The sequence below is a fragment of the Vombatus ursinus genome, unplaced genomic scaffold (assembly GCF_900497805.2).
Source record: "Vombatus ursinus unplaced genomic scaffold, bare-nosed wombat genome assembly UNPS02014830.1, whole genome shotgun sequence".
Taxonomy (NCBI): Eukaryota; Metazoa; Chordata; class Mammalia; order Diprotodontia; family Vombatidae; genus Vombatus; species Vombatus ursinus.
The window spans coordinates 40385922-40412471 of NW_020954608.1; the positions used below are offsets into that span (position 1 = coordinate 40385922).

At 37.0% G+C, this 26550-nt stretch overlaps 1 protein-coding gene across 1 annotated transcript in view; it reads right to left on the minus strand.

The window, feature by feature from the left end:
• LRMP (lymphoid restricted membrane protein) overlaps window positions 1–12806 on the minus strand; it is a 110038-nt gene extending 97232 nt beyond the window's left edge. Inside the window, exons 1-3 of the mRNA XM_027838579.1 lie at window positions 12467–12806; window positions 8272–8388; window positions 6304–6484 (exon numbers count right to left, since the gene is read on the minus strand). Coding sequence (XP_027694380.1) covers window positions 6304–6484; window positions 8272–8388; window positions 12467–12806 — 638 coding nt within the window. The remainder of the gene's footprint in view (window positions 1–6303; window positions 6485–8271; window positions 8389–12466) is intronic.
• Between the last annotated feature and the right edge of the window lie 13744 nt (window positions 12807–26550).

Genomic DNA, 26550 nt, shown 5'->3' on the forward strand with positions numbered 1-26550 from the left:
CTTATTCCTCATCCCCTATTACTCAGGTGCCTTCTGACACTCCCTCCTTTATTCCTGTCTCACATATGAAGTGGCCTTACTCCTTACCAAGGGCAACCCCTATACTTGTTCAAGGGATCCTATTCTACCCCAATTCCTCCAACAGATATTCCCCTGTCACCCCCACTCTATCATATTTTCCTTCTCTGTGTCTACTGACTCATTCCCTACTGCCTACAAACATGCCCTTGTTTCCCTCATCCTGAAAAAAACTCTCTCTTGATCTTTCCATTCCTGCTAACTATTGTTCTATCGCTTCTGCACTTTGTAGCTAAACTCCTCAAAAGTTTTCTACCATAGATGCTTCTTCTTTTTTTCCTCTCACTCTTTTTAAAACCCCTTACAATATTGCTTCTGACATTATTATTCCACTAAAATGGCTCTCTCCAAAGTTACTAATTATCTCTTAGTTGCCAAATTCAATAGCCTAAAACTTTATCCTTGTTCTCCTTGACCTCTCTGTGACCTTGGACACTGTTTATCACTTTTCCCTCCTTAATACTCTCTTCTTTCTAGGTTTAGGGGCACCACTCTTTCCTGGTTTTCTTCCTACCTCTCTGACCTCTCCTTCTCTGTCTCCTTTGTGGGACCCTCCTCCAGATCATGTCCTCTAACTGTAGAGGTCCCTCAGGATTCTATCCTACTTTTTCTTCTCTCCTGTCTCTATACTGCTTCACTTGGTTATCTCATCAGCTCCCATGGATTTAATGATCTCTGTGCTGATAATTCTCAATTCTACTTATGCTGTCCTAATCTCTCTGCTGACCTCCAATGTCACATCTCCAACTACTTTTCAGACATCTCAAAATGAATGTCTAGTAGAAGCCTTAAGCTCATTATGTCCAAAATAGAATTCATTATCATTTCCCCCAAACATTCCTCATCTCATATCTCCCTATTACTGCAGAGGGCGTTACCATCCTCCCACTTCCTGAGGCCTACATAAATGTCATTCTTGATTAACTGATGGATGGAGATAGACCAGGATTCTCAACCCTAGAGCCTTGTGAACAGTAGTGTCCCCTAGACCACTGAACCTGCTTCCAATTAAGCCCTTACAGCCAATATTGAGGAAAGAAATCATTGTGGAGAAGGACTCCACCCTCATCACCATTAGCAAAAGCTGCTGGCAAACTGTCACCAAGGGAAAGATAAGCACAGGAGTTCTAGGGCAGGCAGCATCTCCCAGACCAATGGTCCTACCTCCAGCCAAGTCCTCACAGCCATCATCTGGGGAGGCAACTCCAGGGGAAATCAGACCAGCATCTTTCTTCATATGTCTTTCATAGTTCATTTGGGCATTTATGATATTCAAAATGACTAATTTGCTCAAAGTCTTTCTTAAAACAATATTGCTGTTACTATATACAATGCTCTCCTGGTTCTGCTCAGTTCGATCTTCATTATTTTGATCAATCTTTCCATGTTTTTTCCAAGATCATTGAGTTCATCATTTTCCACAGCACAGCAACATTCCATCACAATCACACACCACAACTTGTTCAGCCATTCCTCAATTGATGGTCACCCCCTCAACTTCCAGCTCTTTGTCACCACAAACAGAGATGCTATAAACATTTTAGAACATACAGGTTCCTTTCCTCCTTCCCTAATATCATCTCTGGAGATAGATAGCAGTGGTATTGCTGGGTCAAAGGGCATAGGCAGTTTAATAACTCTTTGGGTATAATTCCATATTGCTCTCCAAAATGGTTAGATCAATTCACAATTCCACCAACAATGAACCAGTACTATGTTATGGAAATGCTTGTTTTATTCCATAAATTAAAAATAAGTAAAAAAAAATTTTTTAAAAAGATTAAAAAAAAATGGATGAGCCATTCCCCCCAACTATCAATCATCTGGTATTCACAGGGCACACAAACCATTCTATCTAAAGCAGCATAGCACCCTGAGGGGGAGATAGTGCATGTTCCATGAAAGTCTACAAACCATCACTACCTTGACCACCATCTCCCATGCTGGAGACAACCCAGGGCCCTGACCCAAGAAACTTGAGAATAGAAACACTTCTAGCCCCATTTCCATAGCAACCCGTAGCCTTAGTTCCTTCTTGGAAAGGAACTTGTGTGGAAATGCAACCGAGCAATTGCTCCTGCAGGTGCTACAAGCACAGCTACTAAAGATCCAGGAAAAAAAAAAAACAGTTCTTGGTACTGTCAAATGGTTTAACATTAGAAACTGACAGGATTTTACCAGTGGAAATCCATTAAAGAGAAAGCATTACCATCTGCTTTGCTACTGCACTGTAAGAATCATGGGACCTTTTCATCTGACTTTCAGCAGATACTTTCCATATGTTGTTGTCTCACTCAATAGAATATGAGTTCCATGAGAGCAGAGATTGTCTTACTTTTCTATTTGTATCCCCAGTAACTAGCTCAGAGCTTTGCACATAGTAAATGCTTAATGAATACTTCGTTCACTTATTCATTTAATGTTCTATTATTCTATGAATAGAATAATGTTCTCCTATTCATAGAAAGCAGTGTATAAGCAAAGTGTCAAAATAAATCAAAGTGCCAATAAATGGTATTTATAATATTGATTGGTGTTTAGCAAAGAAGGAGCTAAGCAGGCTTATAGGGGTCAAGAAATAGGACTTGAGCTGAGCCTTGAAGAAGTAGGACTTAGATAAAAAAGAGAGAAAAGGGGCATTTTACTATGAGGGAGAATGGCTTGTGCATGGGAATGAACACAGAACATCATAGGAATGGGGAGAAGACTAATCTGTTTGAATTGCAAGATTTGTGTTGTTAAGTAATGGGAGATAAGTTTGGAGAGGTAAGTAGACCATATTAAGGAGGTCCCTGAACATCAGGCTGATTAATCTGGACTTGTTGCTAGGTGATGAGAATCTACTGGAAGCTTCTGAGCAAGAGGATAAAGGAACATAATTGACCTTTTAGGAAGACTTACTTTCTGTTTGTAGGATAAATTGAAGGTAGGGAAAGATTAGAAACAAGAACATCATTTAGGAAATGATTGCAGTAGCCTATCTATGAAGTGCTGGGGGTCCAGACCAAGATAATATCAATAGCATAGAGAGGAAGTAACAGACTCAAGATTTAAGAGATCTTTCAAAGCAAGAACTAATAGAGCTTTGTGACATATTGAATATATGGCACAGTAGAAAAAGAATCATAGCACCTCCAAGGTTTTTCTAGCTTAACTGGTAAAATGGTGGTGCTACTGAGAGAAACAAGAAAGTTGGTAAAGGAAACAGTTTTGGAAGATAAGTCATTAAGGTTAACTTAAGAATTAGGATATTCAAGTGGAAATGCTCTTTTCTAGGTAGTTCATCATTTTAGCAAAAAAAAAATAAACTTCTTTCATTAGCTATTTGCAAATATAAGTGCCCAAATGGACTATTTTGGGTCCTCAGACTCTTTTTTTTTTTTTACTCCTCTACTCTTCATAAAGTCATAAAGTCAAATAGTCAAATAGCAGGGAGGGAAAAGAAGGAAAGACAGAAGGAAAAACATGAAGAAAAGGACCTGAATAACACAAATTTTCAGTATAGTGATAAAGAAATATTTATTCCCATTGAAAATTAATTTTGGTAGCTCAAATGACATTTCATATTCAAGTTATTTGCTCTTTTATTTTACACCTAAGCACAAAATTTCCAAGTAGTTGTTTTGTTATTTCAGTTACCCACTGTCAATAACCTACACATTCTGCTTTTGACTCCTGTTAATGAATTCTTTTTTTAAGCTGCTAGAAAAAAAGGTCTTAGTTTATATATTTGTCAGAAGAATCCATAGAGATGTGCTTCTCTTTAAGCTTTGTTGATGATAGATGAATATGGAAGTTGAATATGACAGGAAGTTCACACCAGCATCCCTATCTTATCACCTTATCTAATTCTCAAGTTCATTATTGCTTTTCATATTTTATGCCTCTCACTAAATCCCACTTTTTTTTCTTACACATTTAGCATGCAAATGTGTACTGTTTGGCTCTCTCCATCTTATCCTCATTCTTTTAAAAATGATTTGCTAGAAAGTTAACGTTAAACGTCATAAGGAACATCTTAACTTTATTTGCAAGTTTGTTGTTGTTCAGTCATTTCAGTTGTGTCCAACTCTTCATGACCCCATTTGGGGTTTTCTTGGCAGAGATACTGGAGTGGTTCGTCATTTCCTTTTCCAGCTCATTTTACAGATGAGGAAACTGAGACAAGCAGGATTAAATGACTTGCCTTGAGTCACACAGCTAGTAAGTAGCTGAGGCCAGATTTGAATTCAGGAAGATCAGTCTTCCTAATAACTCCAGGCTCAGGGCTCTATTCACTCTACCACCTAGCTGCTTTTATTTGCAAGTACTTGCATTCAAATCAATTAATTTCAAGGCATAAACTACCTCATCTTTTCATCCCTCTAAGCCTCCATCAGAATTCTTTGTCTATACATTGTCATTCATTTTTCCTCATAGTCAGAGTGTACAAGTGATTCTTTTGGTACTGCTTTTTTCTGCTTGGTATTATTTCACAAAGGTCTTTCCAAATTTTTTATATCCTATACATTTGAAATATATTGTTTTTCATTATAGTATTCTTTTACATGACTGCGCTGAAACTTAACTACCCATTCATCTATTATTGGACAGTTAGGTTTTTTCCGGTTTTTTTTAAAATTACAAATAGTGGTTTAAAAAATCTTTGAACAGATAGCTTTTTTGTTCCATTTTTGATAACACTCTGAGTATACATGCCCAACAATGGAATTACTGAGTCAATGATAATTGTTTCTGTGTCTTTTACTGTATACCACTACAGTGCTTTAGAAAAAAGATTCTACTAACTTGCAATTCCACCAGACGTAGGAGTGTACCCATTTATCCACAATTCCGCTGTTACCAAATGTCCTAATTTTTAATTGTTCTTACCAATTTGGTGGTTATGAGATGATACTTCAAAGTTGTTTTGATTTGTATCTCTTTGATTAGTAAAACTGAACATTCTCCAGATGACTATTAACAATTTACATTTTCTCTTTTGAAAAGTCTGTCCACATGTTTTGACCATTTATCAATTGATTAGTAGGAGTTGTAATTTTTATTTTTAGCAGTTCCCCATAAGTTTTAAATACATTTTTTGGGGGCCATAATTGGTATAAGTATTTTGCCCAACCTGTTGGGCAAATATATCTATATTTATATATGTATATAAGCAAATATAAGTAAATCTCTGTCAATTAATTCTAATTGTTTAAAAGAATAATGAGGCCAGATGGGGTGGTGGCCTGAGAGAGAACTGATGGGTTGAAGGATTGAAGGTCACAGTGAGGATGAAAGGCAGGCCTTGGTAAGGAAAGGCAAGAAGTAGAAAGCCAATAGAATGTGGTCAGGTAAGGGAATTTCACAATTCCTGAACATGGATGTGGTGCTTTTGAGGTTAATGGCAAGATCAAAGAAATGACTGTCTTTTTTTTTTTTTAAGATGCTTTGAAAGTGTTTTGTAAAACATGTTTTCAACCTCTATTAACAGGGAAACAGCTAACAATGGTAATAATGAAGGCAGCAGAGTCAAGTACAGTAATAGGTACCCTATAACACAGTAATAGGTACCACTTGGTTTCCATTCTTTTACCACATTTAGCTTTGCCATATCTCTCCTTCTTCCTGCTGCCTTTAATGTCCTCTTCCTTTCTTCTTCCTACTTATGCCTAGTATCTAGAAGCATTATCTAGAACTATTTGAGTAGCTAACAGTCACCATTTATTTAGAGTTTCAAGGTATGCAAAGTGCTTTACAAATATCATCTCATTTTCTTCTCACAACAACCCAAAGAGATAGATGCTGTTATTCTTCCCATCATATAGATGAGGAAAGTGAAATTAAGTGAATTGTTCGGGGTCACATGTCTGGTAAGTGTCTAATGCTGGATTTAAATTCACATCTTCCTAACTTCAGTTTTAGTTTTCTATTCTCTGCACCATCTAGCTGCTTATAGTTAAAAAGTAGCAGACCCCGATTTAGCTGGGGTGGAAGCCCTCCAAAACCAGGTACTGTTAAAGAGTATTATAAATTGCCTTAACTCCTGTGGTTCAATTCTTTTATATATAAAATGGTGATATTTGCCTATTCACTCTATCAAAAGGGTAGTTCTAAAACCGAGCAACACTACACAGTATTTTACAAGCTGCTCATAAAATAGGGATAAATGTTAGATACATCAGCTGTCATTGGAATTAAAACAGAAACTCATGAAAATACTTATCAGCAATAGTCACGAATTACCATCTGTTTCTACAATCTGCTATCCATTCTTTCATAACGGCATGATAAGTCTCCAAATCCACAAACAGATCTCTCTTTTCAGGGTCAAACATTGTCCACAGCTTTTCAAGGTCATTGTCTTCACAGTCCCAGTTAGTTATAGGTCTCAAATAATCCATTATTTTAGAAACAGCTACTTTGCCTTCTGAAAAAGAAAATGAAAATAACTTGAAGGCAAAAATTCCAACATGCATTTCAAGAAACATTTATTAAGCATACATGATATTTTAGGTACTAGTGACATAAAGGTGAAAAATGACAGCTCCTGTCCTTAAGGAACCTGCAATCAAATAGGAGAATGAATTTTAACATGTAATTGGGGGAAAAATAAAATATATTAGAAAGTTCTACATACAAAAAAAAAGACTTAACTGGCTCAGGACATTGCTGTAGTTTCTTGTGTCCTACATACAAAATTCAGGGCAGGAAGAATCAAGAACTTCTCTCTAATGCTTAACACATGTTTCGACTAGTGCGCCAGTATGGTCAATGCAAAAGCAGGGGAACCTTGCTCAATCGAATCAATGCTGCCTCCTTGCTGAATAAATTTTCCATGCTACGACTAAGTAAACTTTCTTTTCTTAACAGTAGTCAGATGGACTATGAGTATCTCTCATCCTGAGCCTGAACCCCTGGACCTACCTGTGTAAAGCCTAGCCTTCAGCATTTGGTGATAGTTGAAGGATTGGATCGCAACAACCTCACTAAATTAGGGAAGGATCATGTAGAACAGTGGCATCTAACTCAAATAGAATGGGGGCCACTAATGCAGGCTGCATATTGACTTAGTTTTAAAATGTAATATTTATTTTATTTTTATTTATAATGTTAAATATTTCCCAATTACATTTTAATCTGGCCATACTTAGTATGTTGTAAGCTGCATGTGGCCCATGAGCCCTGTGTTGGTCACTTCTTACATGAAAGAAGATATGCCAGGGATAACTGAAGACCCTGATTCAGAAACCCTATGACCTGGGGCCTCTGTGATAATGCTGGTTCTATACTATAACATGTCTACCACTGACCCCGGGGAGATAAAAGGGTGAACTGTGGGCATTTATCAATCCAAAACAGATGTACATTTACATCCTTAAGAACCATAACCTTAGGATGATAAATGCTACAAATGGTCATTTACTGAATTTACATAATTTTTAAATGGGAGAGGCAATAGGGATTTACAGGACTATCAAGTATAGTAAATTTGGGCTTTTCCTAGTTACTGTTCTTTTGGAATTGTCTAAGAACTGTGCTGAAAGTAGTGAATGGAACTTTCTATATAGCATTTGGGAAACCATTGGGAATGGTGCCACCTGGACTTAGATGGGGTTCTTTGGTTTAAGGCACTGGGAGAGGCTTTTGAAAGGATACTGCTAGATCCTTTCTAGGAACCTAGAAACCTTTCTGGAATTGGAGATACGGACAAATATGCCAAATGCGTTCTTGCTGGTTTGCTGGGGATGGTGGGAGTGGGGTTGAGGCTGGGGTTTATACAGAATCAGTTCAAAAGGAGAGATGGCATATGCTTCTGTGAACTGAAACTGAGACTCCCGATGACAGATGGCTAAGCGACCTCCATAGATCCCCGTGCAAGCCCAAGCATGGCAGAAACTCTTACTGTCCAAAGTACATGAAGAGTCAAGAGCTCTTCCCTCAGAGGAGGGTAGACCCACATGGATAACATAAAGATAGAAAAGCTGAACTCAGCTGAATCAATGCTGTATCCCTACTAAATATGCTTTCCTTCCTATGTTTAAATAAATAGATCTCCTTTGAGCTATTGGATTGTTTGTGAGTACCTTATTTTGTTCCAATTTTGAACATAAAACACTGGAACAGCCTGAATCAGTCTCCAAAACTCCAAAACTAAGTACTCCAGAGTTAATGTACATAATCATACATAAGAGTAGAAAAAAATTAACATACCTCTTTGTTTTTTAGCACAATCATAAAAAATACTTGTTAGTAGTTCTTCACAGATCTGGCTAACATTTTGGATCATATTTCCTTTATCAACATAGGTTCCTAGTTTCCATTCTGGTCCTATTGATCAAAAAAAAATAATGATGATTTCAGTTGCTTTTCTCTCAGAATCAACAGAATTCCAGGTCATCTGGTCCAACTCATACCTGAACAAGATGTCCATTATACAACATCAAGAAGTGGTTTTTGGGAGCAGCTAGGTGGTTCAGTGGATAGAACTCTAGCCTTGGAGTCAGGAGGACCTGAGTTCAAATCCAAACTCAGACACTTGACACTTACTAGCTGTGTGACCCTGGGCAAGTCACTTAACCCCGATTGCCTCATCAAAAAGCAAAAAAAAAAAAAGTGGTTTTTAAACCTCTACTTGAAGGCTTTCAGTGATGGAGAAATCTATTACTTCCAAAGTCAGCCCATTCTACTTTGAAATAGCTCAAGCTACAGGGAAGAATTTTCTTACATTGAGCTAAAATGTGTTTCTCTGAGACTTCAACTTATTGGTCCTAATCCTATACTTTATGTCAAGCAAAACTAGTCTAACTCCTTCTTGTACATAATAGCCTTTAAAATACTTGAAGACAGATATTAACTCTTCCCCTTCTCCTACATGTCTTCTGTTCTCTGGACTAAACATCTTCAGCTCCCTCAAATGCATTTTATAACATGGCCTGTGGTTACCTCATCATTCTAGTGTCCTTTATCTGGAAAAACAAAATGAAACTCCAATTTATCATTTATCTGCCCACCACCCTCAAAAAAGGTGATGACCAGGCTGGAATATAAACATACACATATATATGTATATATTAAAAATAGATATAAACACACTATATATGTTATACTGTTCAAGAATTTGTTGTTTTTTTAGTGTTATTGTAAAGTTGTTTGGAGGGGAGTGTTGGAAAAGTTGGGCTAGAATGCTTCCTCTACTCTACCAATTTGGCTGTGCCCCCAAATATGGATCTAACTTCAGTCTTTTTTTGTTCTCCCTTGACACTCTCTCCTTTCTTGCTCTTTTTCACTCCCACTACTTCATTTTTTTCACTTCTGTGCAGATATCTCCCCAAAAATCTTTATATCCAGCCCCAATCTACTGAAGAAAATAACTCCTTAAAAACAGAATTGGCCAAATGGTAAAAAAGGTACAAACCTTCCCCAAAGAAAATAACTCCTTAAAAAGCAGAATTGGCTGAATGGCAAAAGAGGCATAAAACCTCACTGAAGAAAATAACTCCCTAAAAGGTAGGACATCCATATCTAGGGAGTAGAAAAAGGTAAGCCAATGGAAAAAAAGAAAAGAAAAGGAAAAGTCTGATAGAGAATTGGAGAACAATGTCATGGAAGCCAAAAGAAGGAAGAGAAGCAAGAAGTGTGTGTATAGACAGTGTCAATAGTTTAAATACTACATAAAATTCCCAGAAAATGAGGAACCAGAAAAGCCATTGGATTTTGTTAATTAAGAGGTCAATAATGACATTGGAACAAACACTCTAAGAAGAGTGATAGGGATGGAAATTATATTATAAGTGAGTCACTAGTGAAGAAATAGAGACATGGACAGTTCTTTTGAGAAGCTTAACTGTAGAGGAAAGGAAATTTATAGGACAGCAGCTTGAGGACATACTAAGGAAAAGGAAATCATTTTATTGGGGTTTTTTTAGGATGGGTGAGATTTGAAAATATTAATAGTTAGAGGGGAAGGAACCAGTAAAGAGGGAAAGATTGAAGGAGAGAGATTAAATAAAGAGGTAAAATCAGTTATTGAAAAAAAAAGACATAAAGCTGTGAGGGATCACTAACATACTGGAGGACATCTGGGGCTCTCTGTTCTGCATACCACTTTATAGGACATCTGACAAGCTAGAAAGCATCTAGAGGGGCAGCTAGGTGGCACAGTGAATAGAGTGCTGGGCCTGGAGTCAGGAAGACTCATCTTTCTGAGTTCAAATCTGACCTCAGACACTTACTAGCTGTGTGACCCTGAGCAAGTCACTTTAACCCTATTTACTTTGGTTTCCTCATCTGTAAAATGGACTGGAGAAGGAAATGACAAACCACTGAAGTGTCTTTGCTAAGAAAACCTCAAATGGGGTTATAAAAAGTCAGACACAACAACACATCTAGAGGAAGGTAATCAAATTGGTAACAAGCCTCAAGTTCATACCACACAAAGATCATTTGAAGGAAATGGAGATATTCTACCAGGGGAAGAAAAGACACCAGAGGAAACATAGTAAGCTTCTTCAAATATCTGATGAGCTGTCATGCAGAAGAAGGATTATACATGTTCTGGAGTGCACCTAAGGGTAGAATTGGGAGCAATATATAGAAGTTTCAAAGAGGGAAATTTAAGTTTGACATCAGGAAAAAATTCTTAACAACCTGACTGATCCAGAAGTAGAACCTTGGACAATATTAGGTTCCCTATCATCAGAACCCAGACTGGAAGATAACTTGTCAGGGATGTTGTAGAGGGGATCTTGCTTGGGTAAAAATGTTGGAATAGATGCTGAATTCCCTTCTGCAGAGGCATTAGTTGATACAGTGGATTAAGCCTAGGCCTGCTGTCAGCAAGACCTGAGACTTAATTTGGCTACAGATATGTATTATCTGTGTGACCCTGGGCAAGCCACATAAACTTGGACTGTCTCAGTTTCCTCAATTGTAAAATGGATATAATTACAGCAACTAACTCACAGATTTGCTGCCAGGATCGAATGAGATAAAATTTGTAAAGCACTTAGCACAGTGCCTGGTACCATGTGGTAGATGCTTAACAAATGCTTGTTCCCTCTCTCCCCCATTCCAACTTGGAAATTCTGTGATTACATGTCCTGGGCTCCCTGAAGAATTAGACATCGCTCTAGCTAGTATAAAAACATTGGAAGTTGATTGAGATAAGTAGCATAAGACCTTTGCTACAGAAAGCTTTTCTCTTTCGGTTTTCTTTTTGCTCATGCTTAGCACAGTGGATCAATACAAGTACTATTGCCGTGTTAACCATTTAAAAATGATCAGGCCTCTCCAAATGTGCATTGGACTCCAAATTGTGGAGTCTACCTCATTAGCCCACCCTGCACAGTGCCCTTTGCCCCCCTTGAAATGATTTGTACATATCTTGTATTTACTTATATGTGTACATTTTTTTTTTGCCTTCCATAGAATGTATGGAAGTCCTACAATGACACAATTCCATGAACATATTTCATCTTCACTCATAGAATTTTTTAAGTGGTCACTTCTAGCAAAGGAGCTAAAAATTACTCTGAATTTTGACTTAATTTTCCCCTAATTTCTCCCATGGTCACATTCTGATTTGGTCTTTAAAATGCGTATTTTTTAAATCAATGGTAGAGGACAACAGGGATAGGGACTAGATTTGTGATCAGCCTAGGAAACTCCCAGGTGAGGAAACTCATCTCTATCAAAACAGTTGGGTACCTTCTCTGCAACTTATAGTCTTAGGGAGTTGCTAATTCCACTGAGAGATTAAGTGATTTGTCTAGAGTCATACAGCCAATCTGTGGCAGTGGCAGGATTTGAAAACAAGTCATTTTGACTTTAGGGTCAGCTCTCTGTCTATTACCCCTTAACTACCATGATGCCTCTCCAAGTACATTACTGAAAATTTTAAATATTTCATTCCATATCATTCATTAAGCACTGTGGTAGCCAATGGAAGATATAAAAAGTAAGGCTTAGTCACTGTCCCTAGGGAGCTTATGATGTAGACTTCCAGATTCTCAGGTAAGATTTTTTATTTTAGGGGAGAAAAAAAGAGATAAACATGAAAAATTGAAAGGCAAAATATGAAGGAGCCTGTCCCCCTGCCCAACTTTAATTGTGTATTTTTTCTTCCTCAAAAATTTTGTAATCAAATAAGGTGAATGCTTTATTTGAAAGAGTAAAAATTTCAAAAAAATTTTACCTCTTTCATTCAGTGATAACCTTCTTGCCACCAAAGAAAGGTCAGGGCTTTGATTAAAAATGAAACAAAAATCAGGGGTTGAAGTAATAAGATCATTTCCACAAGGAAAGTCTTTAAATTCATTGCTAGAAGTTAGCTCCCTCTTTCTCACCAGAGACATGAAAGACTTGTGATTCAGTATTGGTGTTCTTGGGTTGAAGATTTCTTCAGGACTTTGGAGAATGAAAGAATGTGTTGCCTTTTCAGGAGAGTTGAGATGAGAGGTATATTGAGTGGTAGAAGACAAAGGTTGAAGATCAGAATCATCAACTTTCTCAAGATCTGAGAAGTAAGCTTCTGGTTCACAAGAATATCCAGCATTCATCTTATTCAGTGTTTCTTCAAAAATTTCCACTGTGTTAGTGTAAATATTATCAAAATTCCTAGAATGAAATCTGACCATCTGAACTGTAGGATGTGAAGACTGGTCCCTCTTCTGTATAGTCTGGATCTTCCTACAAATGCTTTCCACTGGGTTATGACGCTTATTTTTTGCTCGTCTTTCAAAAGCCATTGGTGACTTTTTCCTCTGTGTCTAATATTTCTGAAATGTAAATAAAAGCAAATGAGTTTTCAACACATTGGTATGATCTTGGAATCAATTTAGCAATATATGATATATCTTTAAATCAAATTTGAAAGCACAGGAACAAGATTGTTAGATTCTCCAGAATGCTTTTTTTTTTATTTAGTTCAATTTTTATCTATAATTCTTATATTTCTAGATTTAAACAAGTAACATCAAGATGTAATTCTATTTCATGGTAAGATTAGGCATGCTAAAAAGACAACATGCTAGGCTCCAGTTCTTAGAAGGCAGGAAACCAGAATTAGGAAAGAGAGTCAACAATTTACCAGAGATGTTTATCAATTGATAGATACGGAACTATGGGTGTTGAAGGCTTTCCTAACATCAGCCATGATATAAATTCCATTTGAGCCTTTAATGAAAATCTATATGTATAGACAATTTAAAGAAATAAAATACCAGAAAAGAAAGATGAAGCATATAACAGTACTTTGTACATGTCTTATACACATTATCAAAATAAATAACAGGAACATCTTGGAAGAATGGGTGATAACAGAGTATGACAATTCTCTAGGACAATGAAAGAATAAATCTATCTTGACAATAAAGAATCATGGAACTTCTTAACCAGAAAGGAATTTAGAGATCATTGATGCAGTCTGGGGATTTTTAACCTGGCTTAAATGATCTTGTTTTTGAAAATATTTTGATAAGTATATTTCAATATAATTGGTTTCTTTTGTAATTATATGTATTTTACTTTATGCCTTTAAAAGCATGATTCTGAGAGGCAGTCCCTAGGATCCATCAGGTTGCCAAAGGGCTTATCACACGCCAAAAAGGTCAGATAGCCTGATCTGGTCCAACCCATTCATGTGACTTTATTTTAAGCAAAGGTTGGATAAGGGATGATGGCCCCTTGGGTCCCTTCTATCTCTGAAATTCTGTGAGTCTGTGACATGAGATCCAGAGAAGAGGCAAAGAGATTGGCACTAGAACCCTAGTTTTCTAAAAATAACACCATTGCTATTTAAGAGGCCTATAATTTCATACCATTTAATAAATTCTATGAAAATGAAAGTGAAACTATTCTATTTTATATCCTAGTCAAGCTAAAGAGAGCTATAATCTGTCTTAAAATATTTTTAATGCTTACAATATATGGAAGTTTCCTTTTTTTTTTTGCATTTTGGGCACAAAAGAGGGCATAAGGTAGGGTAAGATGATTAAAAGAATAATAGGCCTAGAAACATGCTCACGATCCCCAAACTCTGGGCCACTGGTCTGATAATAAGCCCCATTAATTTAACCTCCAATGCCTCTTCTTTATGGAGGCTGTGGCCACCCCCCAAAGCCAGGAATTCAATCTCGTCTCACCTTTGCCTTAGACTCCCTAACTTCCTTCAAAGCTCAGTTAAAGAAAACAGATCTAGAAAATACACCAGTCCGACCCCTGATTGGGAAATCCAAGAAAAAAAAATTAGAGTGAGTTATTTTCTCAGCCCAGGTCAGGCTAGGGAGTCACACAGAAAGGTCTGTGGAGGCTGGGGATGCCATCTAGCCAGGAAAGGCAGTGAGGAGCATTCAAGCACAATAAGGAGCTAGTCCCCAAACACATACAGAGGGATCTGATCTTGCGCAAGGTGTGAAAACAGGTACCAACTGTAGGTTCACTACCAGGTTCCTGGTCACAGATCCAGAGCAGAATGAGGCAAGGACCTGTGCCTAGGGGTGGTGTTCCAAGGGCAAAAAGGGTTGTGGACCTAGAAAGGACCACATCCAGCAGCAAGCAGTAGCTGTGTGGTTCTGGCCCCAGGAGCAGAGCAGGATCTCAGATCTGACTTCCAGCCCAGTCTGAAGTCTTCAGTGGAATAACCAGAGCAGTAATCCCAGACCAAAAGGGAACCTGAAGTTCTGCCACATTGAACCTGCAAAGCTTTCCAGCTGGCAATGATGGCTGACCAGTAGCTGCTGTGTTGTGTTGTCCTTTTTATTTATTTTGTCAAACATTTCCCGATTACATTTTAATCTGGTTTAGGCTGCACTGAAGAGTTGCAGATGACTGGCTTGTGGCTGGCAGGCAGCCCGAGATAGATACCTCTGCTATAGAAAACAGGTTGCATGGATTTTGTGCCTCTTTCATCCTGGTCCCACAGTAATGCTTAGAATAATGAGATACAGAGTAGTAACTAAATCAGTGGTAATAAAATGGACTGAAAACAAAAACTTAAAAATGAAAAGAACCTCTATGACCTCCATGAACTTCTAGAGTAACAGAGACCAACATAACCAATTATTTTAGTCTACATTATCCTACTACTCTATTTTTTTCTTTCCTGTGACATTCACAGAATCATTGTCATCTTTACTGTTAAAATCATTTTTGATATGTCAAATTTCAGGACTTGTTGAGTTAGTATTAGCCTCTTATGAGCCATCTCCCTGATCAAGTACTACAAGCCAAAATTAAAGTTCTTGATGCATGGCAACATTTCAATCAATTCCAATTTAGCTGGTACAAAAAGAGATCCAAATAAGGAATGATGTTTTAAAAACTGGCTTAATAAATCCATATTAATTTCACTTACTTATTAATTTGAAAGGCTTAAAACTTCTAAACTAAAAAGTTTTATTTTTAAAAATCTGTAAGCATGCAGGGGATTTATTTTCTCCTAAGTTCAAAATGGCCCATAAGTTTTTTTCCCTCCAATTAATCATTTGCAAGCATGCTGATTTTTAAAAAATAATGTTTTTCAAGAGGCATTTGAGAATTCTCAATTGCTCAAAGCAGTTGACCATGTCTGGCAGCAGCAATACTTCCAACTCTCTCCATTCTTTGCAGAGATGGGGGGCCAAGGGTGTGGGACATATAATGCCAGACATTATTAATGTGTTGGTTAGTTTTGCTGAACTTTTTTCTCCTCTTTTTTGTTCTTTGTTATAATGTCAGTGATGCAAAACCCAAAGATATCAATGAAATGTATTTTTTAAAAATAAGAAGAATTATTCTGTTGCTATTCAAAGGGGCAAAAAAGAAACAAGGATTCTTGTTCTATAGGGACATACAGATAAATGACATAGAAGGATGATTTAAGCTGACAATTCTCCACACAGAAGGACTGATTTTGAGTTGGAAAGAATTTCAGCTCCTCCAATCTCTTTGAGAAACAAACTCTTCCTTTTTTAGCATGACTGAAAATTTGATTCTATGCCCAAAGCAGGTGTCATATTTCATTCTATATTTTAAAACCAGTGCATGGGAGTATCATCCATCAAAATCTAGTAGATTTCAAAAATTGATTTTTTTTTAAAAAAACACTTAGAAAAACAGGAATTCCATTTCAACTTGGATAATATCATGTAAGATGTCAAGGTTGTGAAAAAACATTTTGCTTTACAAAGAAACTGTTAGTTAAACTCATATTGCTCTAACAATCTCATTTCTTCCATGGCAGTGTTCAAAACATGGGAATATCATTTTTCACTTCCTTCAGAGAATCCTGAAATTTCTGGTTCTAGAAAAACCATGTTTTAAGTAATATCTGACAAGTCACTCAGCACTTAATATGCACACCATCAATGAGATAAGTCTTAATATATATTTAGAAAGCCAAATATGATTTTTAGAATATTGCTAGCAATGACTTGTTTTTGACACAGAGGTCTTTCCTTAACCACCAGATGCCAAATGTTTTCATTATGATATAAAAAATAACATCCGCTTCACAACCTATCTTGCCAGCATCACTGGACATTACTCCTTGTCCTATATTCTGTAATCCAGGCAAACTGACCTTCTCTTTGTTCCTTACACTTGGTACCCCATCTCCCATTTCTACTCCCTCCTCCTGATTCATAATCCCCTCTCTTACTCTTCAAAGCACAGTTCAACCACCGCCTTCTATATGAAGGCTTTGCAGGTCTCCTCCCCTAAATGCTAGTGCCCTGACAAACTATCCAGTACTTATGTGTATATATTCTCTATATCTTTATTCTGTATATATTTATATATACATTTGTTCCCCTAGTTAGAATTTAAATTCCTTAACAATGAGGGCTATTTTGTTCTTTGTTATTCCAGAACTTAGCCTAGTGTCTGACACGTTTAGTCAGTTTATTGATTGAAAGCCAAAAAACTGTTCTCCAATGGAACTAGAAAAAGGCAGATTATGATTTTCTGGCTACCCACTGAATTCAATTAAATTCAATTCAGTTCAAGCATCAAGCACTTACTATGCACTAAGTACTAGAGATATAAAGAAAAAATGAAACCAATGTCTGCCTTTAAGGAGCTTGCATTCTACTGACATAATTTTGTACTTAATGGTGGACTCTGCATCCATTAATCTTGTTAAGGTTCAACTTTGTACAGGAAGATGATGCTTGTTACCTACCTTCCATAGAAAGTCATCAGAAATTAATTAAAATGATTTTCTGAAATGTGCCTTAGATATACTAAATGTTTAACAAGTCTGCTTTCTGAAAACCTAGTTATCACTAGAGTCAAGAAGCTGATACTCACATAACCTTAAACTATTAAGGTCCCTTGACCTTACTGTAAGCATCTGTTACTGTTTAGTCCCTAAAGGAGGAACATCATACTCCTATACTCCAACAGGTTTGTGCACTTGTTACTTTAATTCATAGCTTACTATAGAAAGACTGGTTTTCTCAGGAACTTAGGTTGATACCAGAGGAAAACCTATGAGACAGATCTTCAATATTAAGACTTTAGGAGATGCCCTAGTCCTAGCGTCTCAAACAACAAACAAGAATACAACTGCTCAAATAACAAAGATTGTTCTGTCTGAGAATACACACAAAGATTTCCAACTGCAAAAGATCTTAAAGGTCAGCACACTGTTAATTTTTACCCAATGAAACAAAAATCATCTTGTATTTATTTTTTTATATGCTTGTACACGTTATCTCCATCCCTCCCCAGTCTCCACAAAATGTAAGCGTCTTAAGGTAAGAGACTGGTTTGTTTTTTTTAACTCTGGCTCTCAGCACACAGCAGGCATTTTGAACAAGCATTTATCAAGTGATTGTAAGAGTTCCTGCCCTCAAGGAGCTTACATTTTTCTAGGGGAACAGGCACAGACAGACAGACAGACACAGACACAGACACACACACACACACACACACACACACACTCTCTCTCTCTCTCTCTCTCTCTCTCTCTCTCTCTCTCTCTCTCTCTCTGTCTCTCTCTCTCTTTCACTCTCTCTCTCTTCTTCCCTCTCCTTCTCCTCTCCCCTTCCCCCTTCCCAAAGCTCCAGTTAGGGGCTTATATTTTTAACAGCCCTTTTAGCAAACAGTTCTGGAACAAATTACAGATTGCTAGTGCTGGAAATTTATTACTGGGAAATGCTGATTTTGTCACTTGCTAAGAAAGTGATTTTCATTTCCTACAGCTGCCCTTTCTCAATTTACTTAGTGAATCGTTAGAGTTTTCCACTAAATTGAAATCTAGACAATGCAAAAATCAGAGAATTTTATCCCATTTCTTCCAACTGCCAGAAAATTGCAAGCTAAGGGAGATAACGCACACCCTGAGATACAGCACTTTCCTTTGGCAAAGAAAAAAAAAAAGACCAGCACTACCCACACATCCAACCCTTTACCTTAGGAAGAGCTCACCGGCTTGAGTTGGTTTCATTATGGGGGCTTTCCAGACACCATCTTCTGAAAGATGAAAATGGAGTCTGAAGGCGTGGTCAGGGGCACGTGGGGCAGGTGGGGTCAAATTAAGGTCAACAGCGCCCGGGTCAAGCTACCTTTCCTCTGAGTGGGTCATAATTCTGTAGGTTTTAGAGGTAATAACCAGAAAATGAGAGTAAGGAAGGACCAATTTTCATATCTCCATGTCCCTCCATGAAAGGGACTGTGCTGTAGTGGCTAGAGAGCTGACCAAAGTCGGGAAAAATAAGGTTCAAATCCTGCTTGTGATGCAGACTGGCTGTTTGAGCCCAAGTCAATCATTTAAGTGCCCAGGCAAGTAAGGCCACAGGTAGTATAGGTACAGACCTGCTTGGAGTGTAGAAGGAGTTTCCTCTTTCAGAGGATTCCCTGTGTCAATGAAACAATGGTATCTTCAATCTGCCTCCTGACGTGATGAGAGTTATAGCAACTAGAGGACCCTTAAAAACCCTCTTCGAAATCAGTGTCTCACCTGGGGTGATGCTAAAGCTATTCGGTAACAACCTGTGATGAACCAGCCCGTGTGCTGAGTGTAGCAGAGCTTCTGCCTGCACTGAAGATTAGTGGGAAATGAGGTTTTATTGGTAAGGAGAACAAAGCCTGGGGAAGGCCCTGAATTTTCCCTTTAGTACTCTAATGTTAGAAACCCCAGAAAGGGCAAAGACAGAATGTAGCCCCAGGCACTATAATAACCCCCCCTTTTTTCCAGGGCCTGTAACTAGAATAATTTCTGTCTTCAAATTAGGAAAAATAAACCCAAATAGCATAGAATGTTATTGTGCTTACAATCTACACATTCCCTAAATTTTTATTTAATTTGTCCATGCTAGACTTAATTTTAAGACATGAAATAAAATTTCTGTTAAGCAATTTCTTCCGTTAGCTTGCTGAATTTTGTATAACTTTCCAACTAATGAAAATGTATAGCATCCAGCTTGGGGGGTAAGAGATAATCTTGTGATTCAATGCAAAACATATTGGATTTAGAGTCAGAAGATCTGGGTCCAAATTCTGTCTTTGCAACTTACTGTGTCATTTTGGCAAAACTAGTTAACATCTCTGCATCTCAGTTTCCAGTCTGTAAAATAAGAAGGTTGAACTAGATGACCTCTGAGTTTCCTTCTAACCTCAAATCTATGATATCATTTACTCCAAAAGTATAAAAGCCAACATTAAGGAGGTTTTTGTTGTTGTTGTTGCTTCGTCATTTTTCCATGATGTCTGCTTCTCATGACCCCATTTAGGGTTTTCTTGCCAAAGATACTGCAGCGGGTTTGCCATTTCCTTCTCCAGGTCATTTTACAGATGAGGAAACTGAGGCAACCGCAGTTGCTCAGAGTCACACAGAGGGGCCAGATTTGAACTCAGGAAGGTGAATATTCCTGACATTCCACAGCGATTGGAGATTTTTGAGCATTTTTTATGGAAACAAACATTAAAAATGTTCTTTAGTTCTTATTAGTCTGTTATGTCCAAGAAATTATGCAATACATGCCATATGAGGTTGTTGTAAGGATCAAATAAAATAGTTCATACAAAACCATTTGTAAACTTAAATTGCTTTATGAATATGTGCTATTATATTTTCTCATTCTTCTCAAATTATTATTATTCTAATTATTTTCATCTCTTATACAATGGAATTAGTATAGAAAGAATCCTAACTATTGTTATTTTATGTTTAATGATCATGTAAATGATGACTTTTTGTAATGAAATAAAGGTTTTGGTATGCAATATCTGTAGGTTCACTGAAGGCATTTTCATGATAACTCCAATAGCAGACAGCACATCAGGGATGATAGGTGCTTCATTTGACTCTCACCTGATTCTGATTTCTTCTGCTTGATTTCTTTATTTTGAGAACTTATTATTCCACATAGATCAGAGGTTATGAGCATTTAGCATAGAATCATCCATTAAAAGTATTCTTAAATTCTTAAGAGTCTGTATTTCCAAGGAATTATAGAATAATGTTTTGTCTGTGATGGTGTTCCAGTTCCAATACAGATTATTTGAAGAATTTCAAAGACATTTGAGGGCATATGTTTAGTAAGGCAGTTTGTCAACTGTTTATGTAAGACAGGGAATTTCTGCTATAATTCTGGTCATTTGGTCACGTATATCTAGATACTCAGTACATGCTAAACTTTTGTAATCTCCAGTGATATGTTGCATAGTTTTTACCACTTCCTTGCAAAACTTACATCAATCAATGAACCCAGACTTCTTAAGGGTAGCCTTTATGTAATTTTTTAGTAGCAGGCACTCGGCTTTGCATAATTCTCATAAACACTTCTGTAAACAAATATTCATGACTTGATTATTTGTTTGTCACCTCTTTGATGACATACTGTGATTGAGTTAATGTGGATGCCATCCATTAAAGTCCCTTTGATTCCATTCCTCTATTTGAGTCATTTCATAGTTCCAAACAGAAATGGACAAATATCAGTTACATCCAATAATTTCCAAGAGAATGTAGCTATAGCCAGCTTCTACTATTGTTCTGTGAAGTTGTCTCTGTTCCAGAATTATTTCCATAAGCTTTTTATCTGCTTATCATGTCATCTGAGTAAAGTCATCAGATCCCTTCCTCCTTTTTGATATATTAATGTATTACGTATTAATCTTTCTATAGCTTCCTTGGGATGATGGGTACTGTGTTTCATTACATGGGTTTTTGTTTGTATACTTTCGAAATTAATTGTTGTTCACTTTATTATTAAAAAAGATACAGGTTAAATTTGGAATTCCAACATTATTAATTGCTTTAAACGTATTGCTCCTATTAAGTTCTGACTTCAGAATGCCAGTAAGGTTCAACACATACAACCACAGCTTTCTCCTTGACAACTTCATGCCTAATGCATCTTGCCTAGGGAAAATTCAAATGTGTAAGTACTCATGACCTCTAATTCAAACTCAAAGTCTTATTATTGTGTACTCATCTTTTCTAGTTTAATTTAGATAAAAAAGATCATGGGTCAAATTACTATCCTGCTATTATTATTTTATATTTAATATTCTACAAACTTTTACCAATGACTGCTTTATGTCACTGAGTAAAAATAGTGGGATGTAAGTTCATCTTCTGTAAGTTCATTGGAAGCATTGTCAGGAGAATGCCAGTAGCCAACATGATAATGGGGATGATATGTACATCATGCTGTTCTAGTATGGCTTTGATTTCTTCTGTTAAGTCTCTATATTTTGAAAGGTTTTCATTTTGAAAGGTTTTCATTTCATGTAGTTTGGAGACTGAGTATTCAGTATGGCAGAATATATGTAAACATTCTTAAATTTTTACATTTAAGTGTTATATTTAGGTTATTATAGGCAATCATTCTACAATGTGTTCCATAGCTAGCTCTGCTTATGTGTTGATTTTTGAAAATTATTATTTTTTTCTTTTATCTCCCCATATTTTATGGGGTTCAGATATAAACAGCTTGAGGACAAGTTATTATCATGTACTTTTATATTTAATGCTCTGCAAACTATTGCACAGGCTAATAGAATGACTTTTTAAAATAACTGGATAAACATACAGTGATATAAACTCATTTTCTGTAGACTCACTTAAAATATTTTTGGTACAACTCCAGTAGCAGATAGGATGACTGGAATGGCATATACCTTGACCTGTTCCCACAGAGTCTTAATTTATTCTGTTGTTGTTGTTCTTATAAAATTTGCCAAAGTTTGCATAGGTGGTAAATGGTAGAACCAGGACTTAATGACAGGTCTTCTGACTCCAAATTTAGTGTTCTGTCCACTATGCCACACTGCCTCCATTAAACATGTTGAATGTGACTCTCTATATATGGGTTATTGAAAGTATATAATACCTCCCTCATAATTTAAGGATTAGGAAAAAAAAATTTCCTTGCCTCTTTCTAAATAAAGTACAATCTTCTGCTACATTCACAGCTTTTAAGAAAGAAAGCTTCTTATTTCCACTTATTGCAGTGTGATGAATTAAGTCTATTTTATAATGAAACCGGTAAAGTGAGAGCTTGCATATTCCTATATGGACAGGCAACATACATAAGAAATGATCAAGGAATAGTATTCAATATAAACATAAATACAAAAGATGGTTCATTAGCTCCCTCTGCTGGTAAAAGGTTGACCTAGTTCAACGAACCTAAAAGGATTAAAAAATTGTTTTATGGTTTCTAATGTAGCAAATTTGGTGATTATTGTTGTATGCATCATATGATAATTAAGTCCTTTAAGCTAACACTTTAAGCTAACACTGGAAAAATAACTATTTTGATAACTTTTTTCAAAATTATTTCTCTCAAGTATCACAAAGCCAATTAAAAAAAAAACTAAAGATGTCAGTTGACAGAAATATAGTAATTGCTCACTGTGTATAGAGTACTAAGCTATATGTTGTAGAAAGGTGGAGAGAATAAGTGGAAAACAAAATTCAGCTTTCCCACAAAATTCCTGTCCTGCAGAAAAAAGAATACTGGATAGTGTTGGCAGGACAGGTCCCATTGCATCTTCTTTGTTTTCGTGTTTATACACATATTTGTATACATACACACTGGGCTTCAGTACCTCAGGTTGCAAATTACTTCCTCATTCTTTACTCCTTTGATGAGAGGATCTAATGTGGTGGGACAGAAATAGAGCAGGACCTCAGCTAACCCCTTTCTCTCCGCCTCCTTCATAACCACATTTGAATGAAATCAGAATCTCACACAAGTTCCCATCTCTGCGGGTTGGGTGATGATTAATCTGGGTAATAACCATTACGCAATTCTATGCCTGAGTGAGACACTTGTGAATAATCCCTGGAGTATTTATGTTGCACTACTACACACTGGAAACAATCATAGAATTCATATCAGCATTTTCTTTTTAAATGTGTGCATTTAAATGTGTACAAAGTAGCAAACATAACTCTGTGACCATCTAGTTTACAAGAAAGCTATTTTGTTATTTAGGAAAGGAAGAACTTTTTTAGTTTAGATGGCAAGAATCACTTCTCTTGCTTTGTTCAATAAAATATAAATTCATTTTGTCCTGTTTGTGATTTACAATGTGGAATCTACTTATGAATGGAAAAACTGTTTTTTCATAAAACTGCTTACAACTGCAAAGGAACTGGTCAATGAGACCCATACCTACAAGTGTGTGCAGGGTGCCATTGGCTCAGTTCCCTGCATGGAAGAGGCACAGGGGTCAGCTTCCTGGAGAGTTGTGATGACATAAACTCTACTGCTCTTTCTACGATTCCATGCTAGTGATATTTAACAGTTTCAAGATGTGGGTATGATGTTTAGGATAAATTCTACACTGTCTATAAATGTGCATGTGAATATTTAATTTTTAGCAACAGGCTAGTTGAAGTGATCCATCAATACTATTTCATGGGGATGGTCATACTGTCATGGAACTTTAGGGCTGGAAGAGATCTTTTTTTAAGATCATCTGATCCATTTTACAGAAGAGGAAACTGATGACAAAGTATAATGAAAAACAAAATGTGAAGTTCAATATTTTCATGAATATGTAATTTCTCTGCTCAAAAAATCTTTGTTGACTCCCAATGGCCCATGAAGTAAAGGTCAAACCACTTTGGCTATCATTCAAGTCCCCCTCCATAGTCTACACTATCTTTTTAGTCTTATCTCAGCTTATTCCCCTTCATATTGCTGCACTACAATCAACCATTCATAAATCAATCAATGAAAAGATTAAGAACTTTCTCTATGCTAGGCATTGAGGATACAAAGACATGAATGAAACAATCCCTACTTACAATGACCTATTCTAATGGGGGAGATAAAAAGTACATATTATATACATGTATATAATAGAAAACCAATAAATATAAATATATGTATATATAATATTAATTAATATTTAATGAAAATGTTATATATGTGTGTATATATATATATATATATATATATGGCAGCTAAGTGGCTCAGTGGATAGAGCACTGGGCTTGGAGCCAGGAATAACTGAGTTCAAATCTGACCTCAGACACCTACCAGCTGTGGGAGTCTGGGCAAGTCGCTTAACCTCTGTTTGCCTTAATCCATGTAAAAGGAAATGGCAAACCTCTCTAGTTTCTTTCCCAAGAAAACACCATGAACAGCATGGTCCATAGGGTCATGAAGAGGTAGACATGACTGAACAACTGAATGAAACAAACTCTCTCTCTCTCTGTCTCTCCATTTTATACACACACACACACACACACACACACACACACATATATATGTATGCATATATGTATACACATACATACATATGGACAGAGAGAGACAATGAGAAGCTACAGAGAGAGACAGAGAGAGAGAGAAATACAATCTCATGTGAAAGAGAGAGGTACACCCTCCCTTATGTGTATAATCAGGAGAGGCTTCATGCAGAAGATGGTGCCTGAGCTGAATCATGACAGAAGACAAGGATTCTGTGCAGGCAGAGTTAAGGAGGGAATACCTTCCAGGCATGGGGGATATCCAGTGCAAAGGCATGGAAGTGGTAGATAAAGGAATAGAAAGAAGGTGAATATGGATAAGAATGAGCTCCCCTAATTATAGAATCAATGCTCTTTCTACTCTATCACTGTACTGTTCTGCCTCCCAAGTCATATGCAAAAGTGTTAAGCATAGTGAACAGGTAGGTGGCTCAGTGGATAGAGTGCTGGGTCTGGAGTCAATAAAACTCATCTTCCTGAATTCAAATCTGGCTTCAGATACTTACTGTGTGACCATGGGCAGGTCACTTAACCCTGTTTGCCTCAGTTTCCTCATCTGTAAAATGAACTGGAGAAGAAAATGGCAAACCACTTCAGAATCTTTGCCAAGACAAACCCCAAATGGGTCACAAAGAGTCAGATACAACTGAAACTATTGAACAGCAGAGAGCATAGCATCACATATCTGAACTGCATGCAGCATACTTTATATACATACTACTATTTGACCACTCATCAGCCAATCTCTTTATTCTGTGCCTTTACACTGTCTCCCATGGCTTGATTGCACTCCTTCCTCAGAAGAGGTGGTGACCTCTTAGCATTCCTAGCTTCTTTCAAGATAGTTTAAATGCCACCTTTTACAAGAGACTTTTCCCACTACATCCCTCTGGCCACTTGAGCCTCCTTCTACTCCATATGCATCTTTTCTGTACCTTTTTATTTAAATATTGTCTCCTCACTAGAATATAAGTTCCTTGAATGTAGGGACGATTTTTGCCTTTCTCTGTATCTTCAGTGTGTCCCACATCTGACAAATAGTAAGTGCTTTATAAATGCTTGTTGACTGATTGACTGATCGACTTCATAGGCAGAGATTCCTCTCAGACCAGGGCGTTTTCGGCAAACTTCTTCAGTTCTCAAGAAGGTAGTAAACTACAGGTTCTTCTTCACCCAGATGTTAATCTTTCCTATTTAGACTATTTTAAGACATCAACTTTCAGCTTGCAATTGGTGGAAGGGCCCCTCTTACAGCCTGTTTCCTCCTTTCTGCATTGATCCTGTATTCCTGTTCATTAGGCAGTCCAACTAACCTCCTCTATGAGCATCAGATGATTGTGATATGTTATTTTTGCAGAACCCTGACCCTGCACCAGGCAGGGCTATTTTGTAGACTGTCAAGATTACCAGATCATTCAAATACTCAGTATTGAGCAGCTTTTTCCATTAACCTGTGCTTTCTCTGGGCACCAAAATTTATAGTAAGAATTATTCCTTTGGCTCAAGTTAAAGACAGTGAATATTAAGTGTCATATAATTTTTTTTTTTTTGCTTTTCTCTATGCTTTTCTGACATGAGACCCTAGGCAGGTGATAGGCCTTTAGCAACCAGTTAGTTGTTCAGTATGGACTTGTTAGTCTTCACGTCTTCCCCATTCTCCAAGGTTCCAAATCATATATCAATAAATATGTGAGGTTCTTGCCTTAATATCAGCAAGTACACATCAAAACATGTAATTCCATTCCTGATGGCATATATTCATGCACTAGAAAGCTACTCCCTTGGGACCTTCTGCT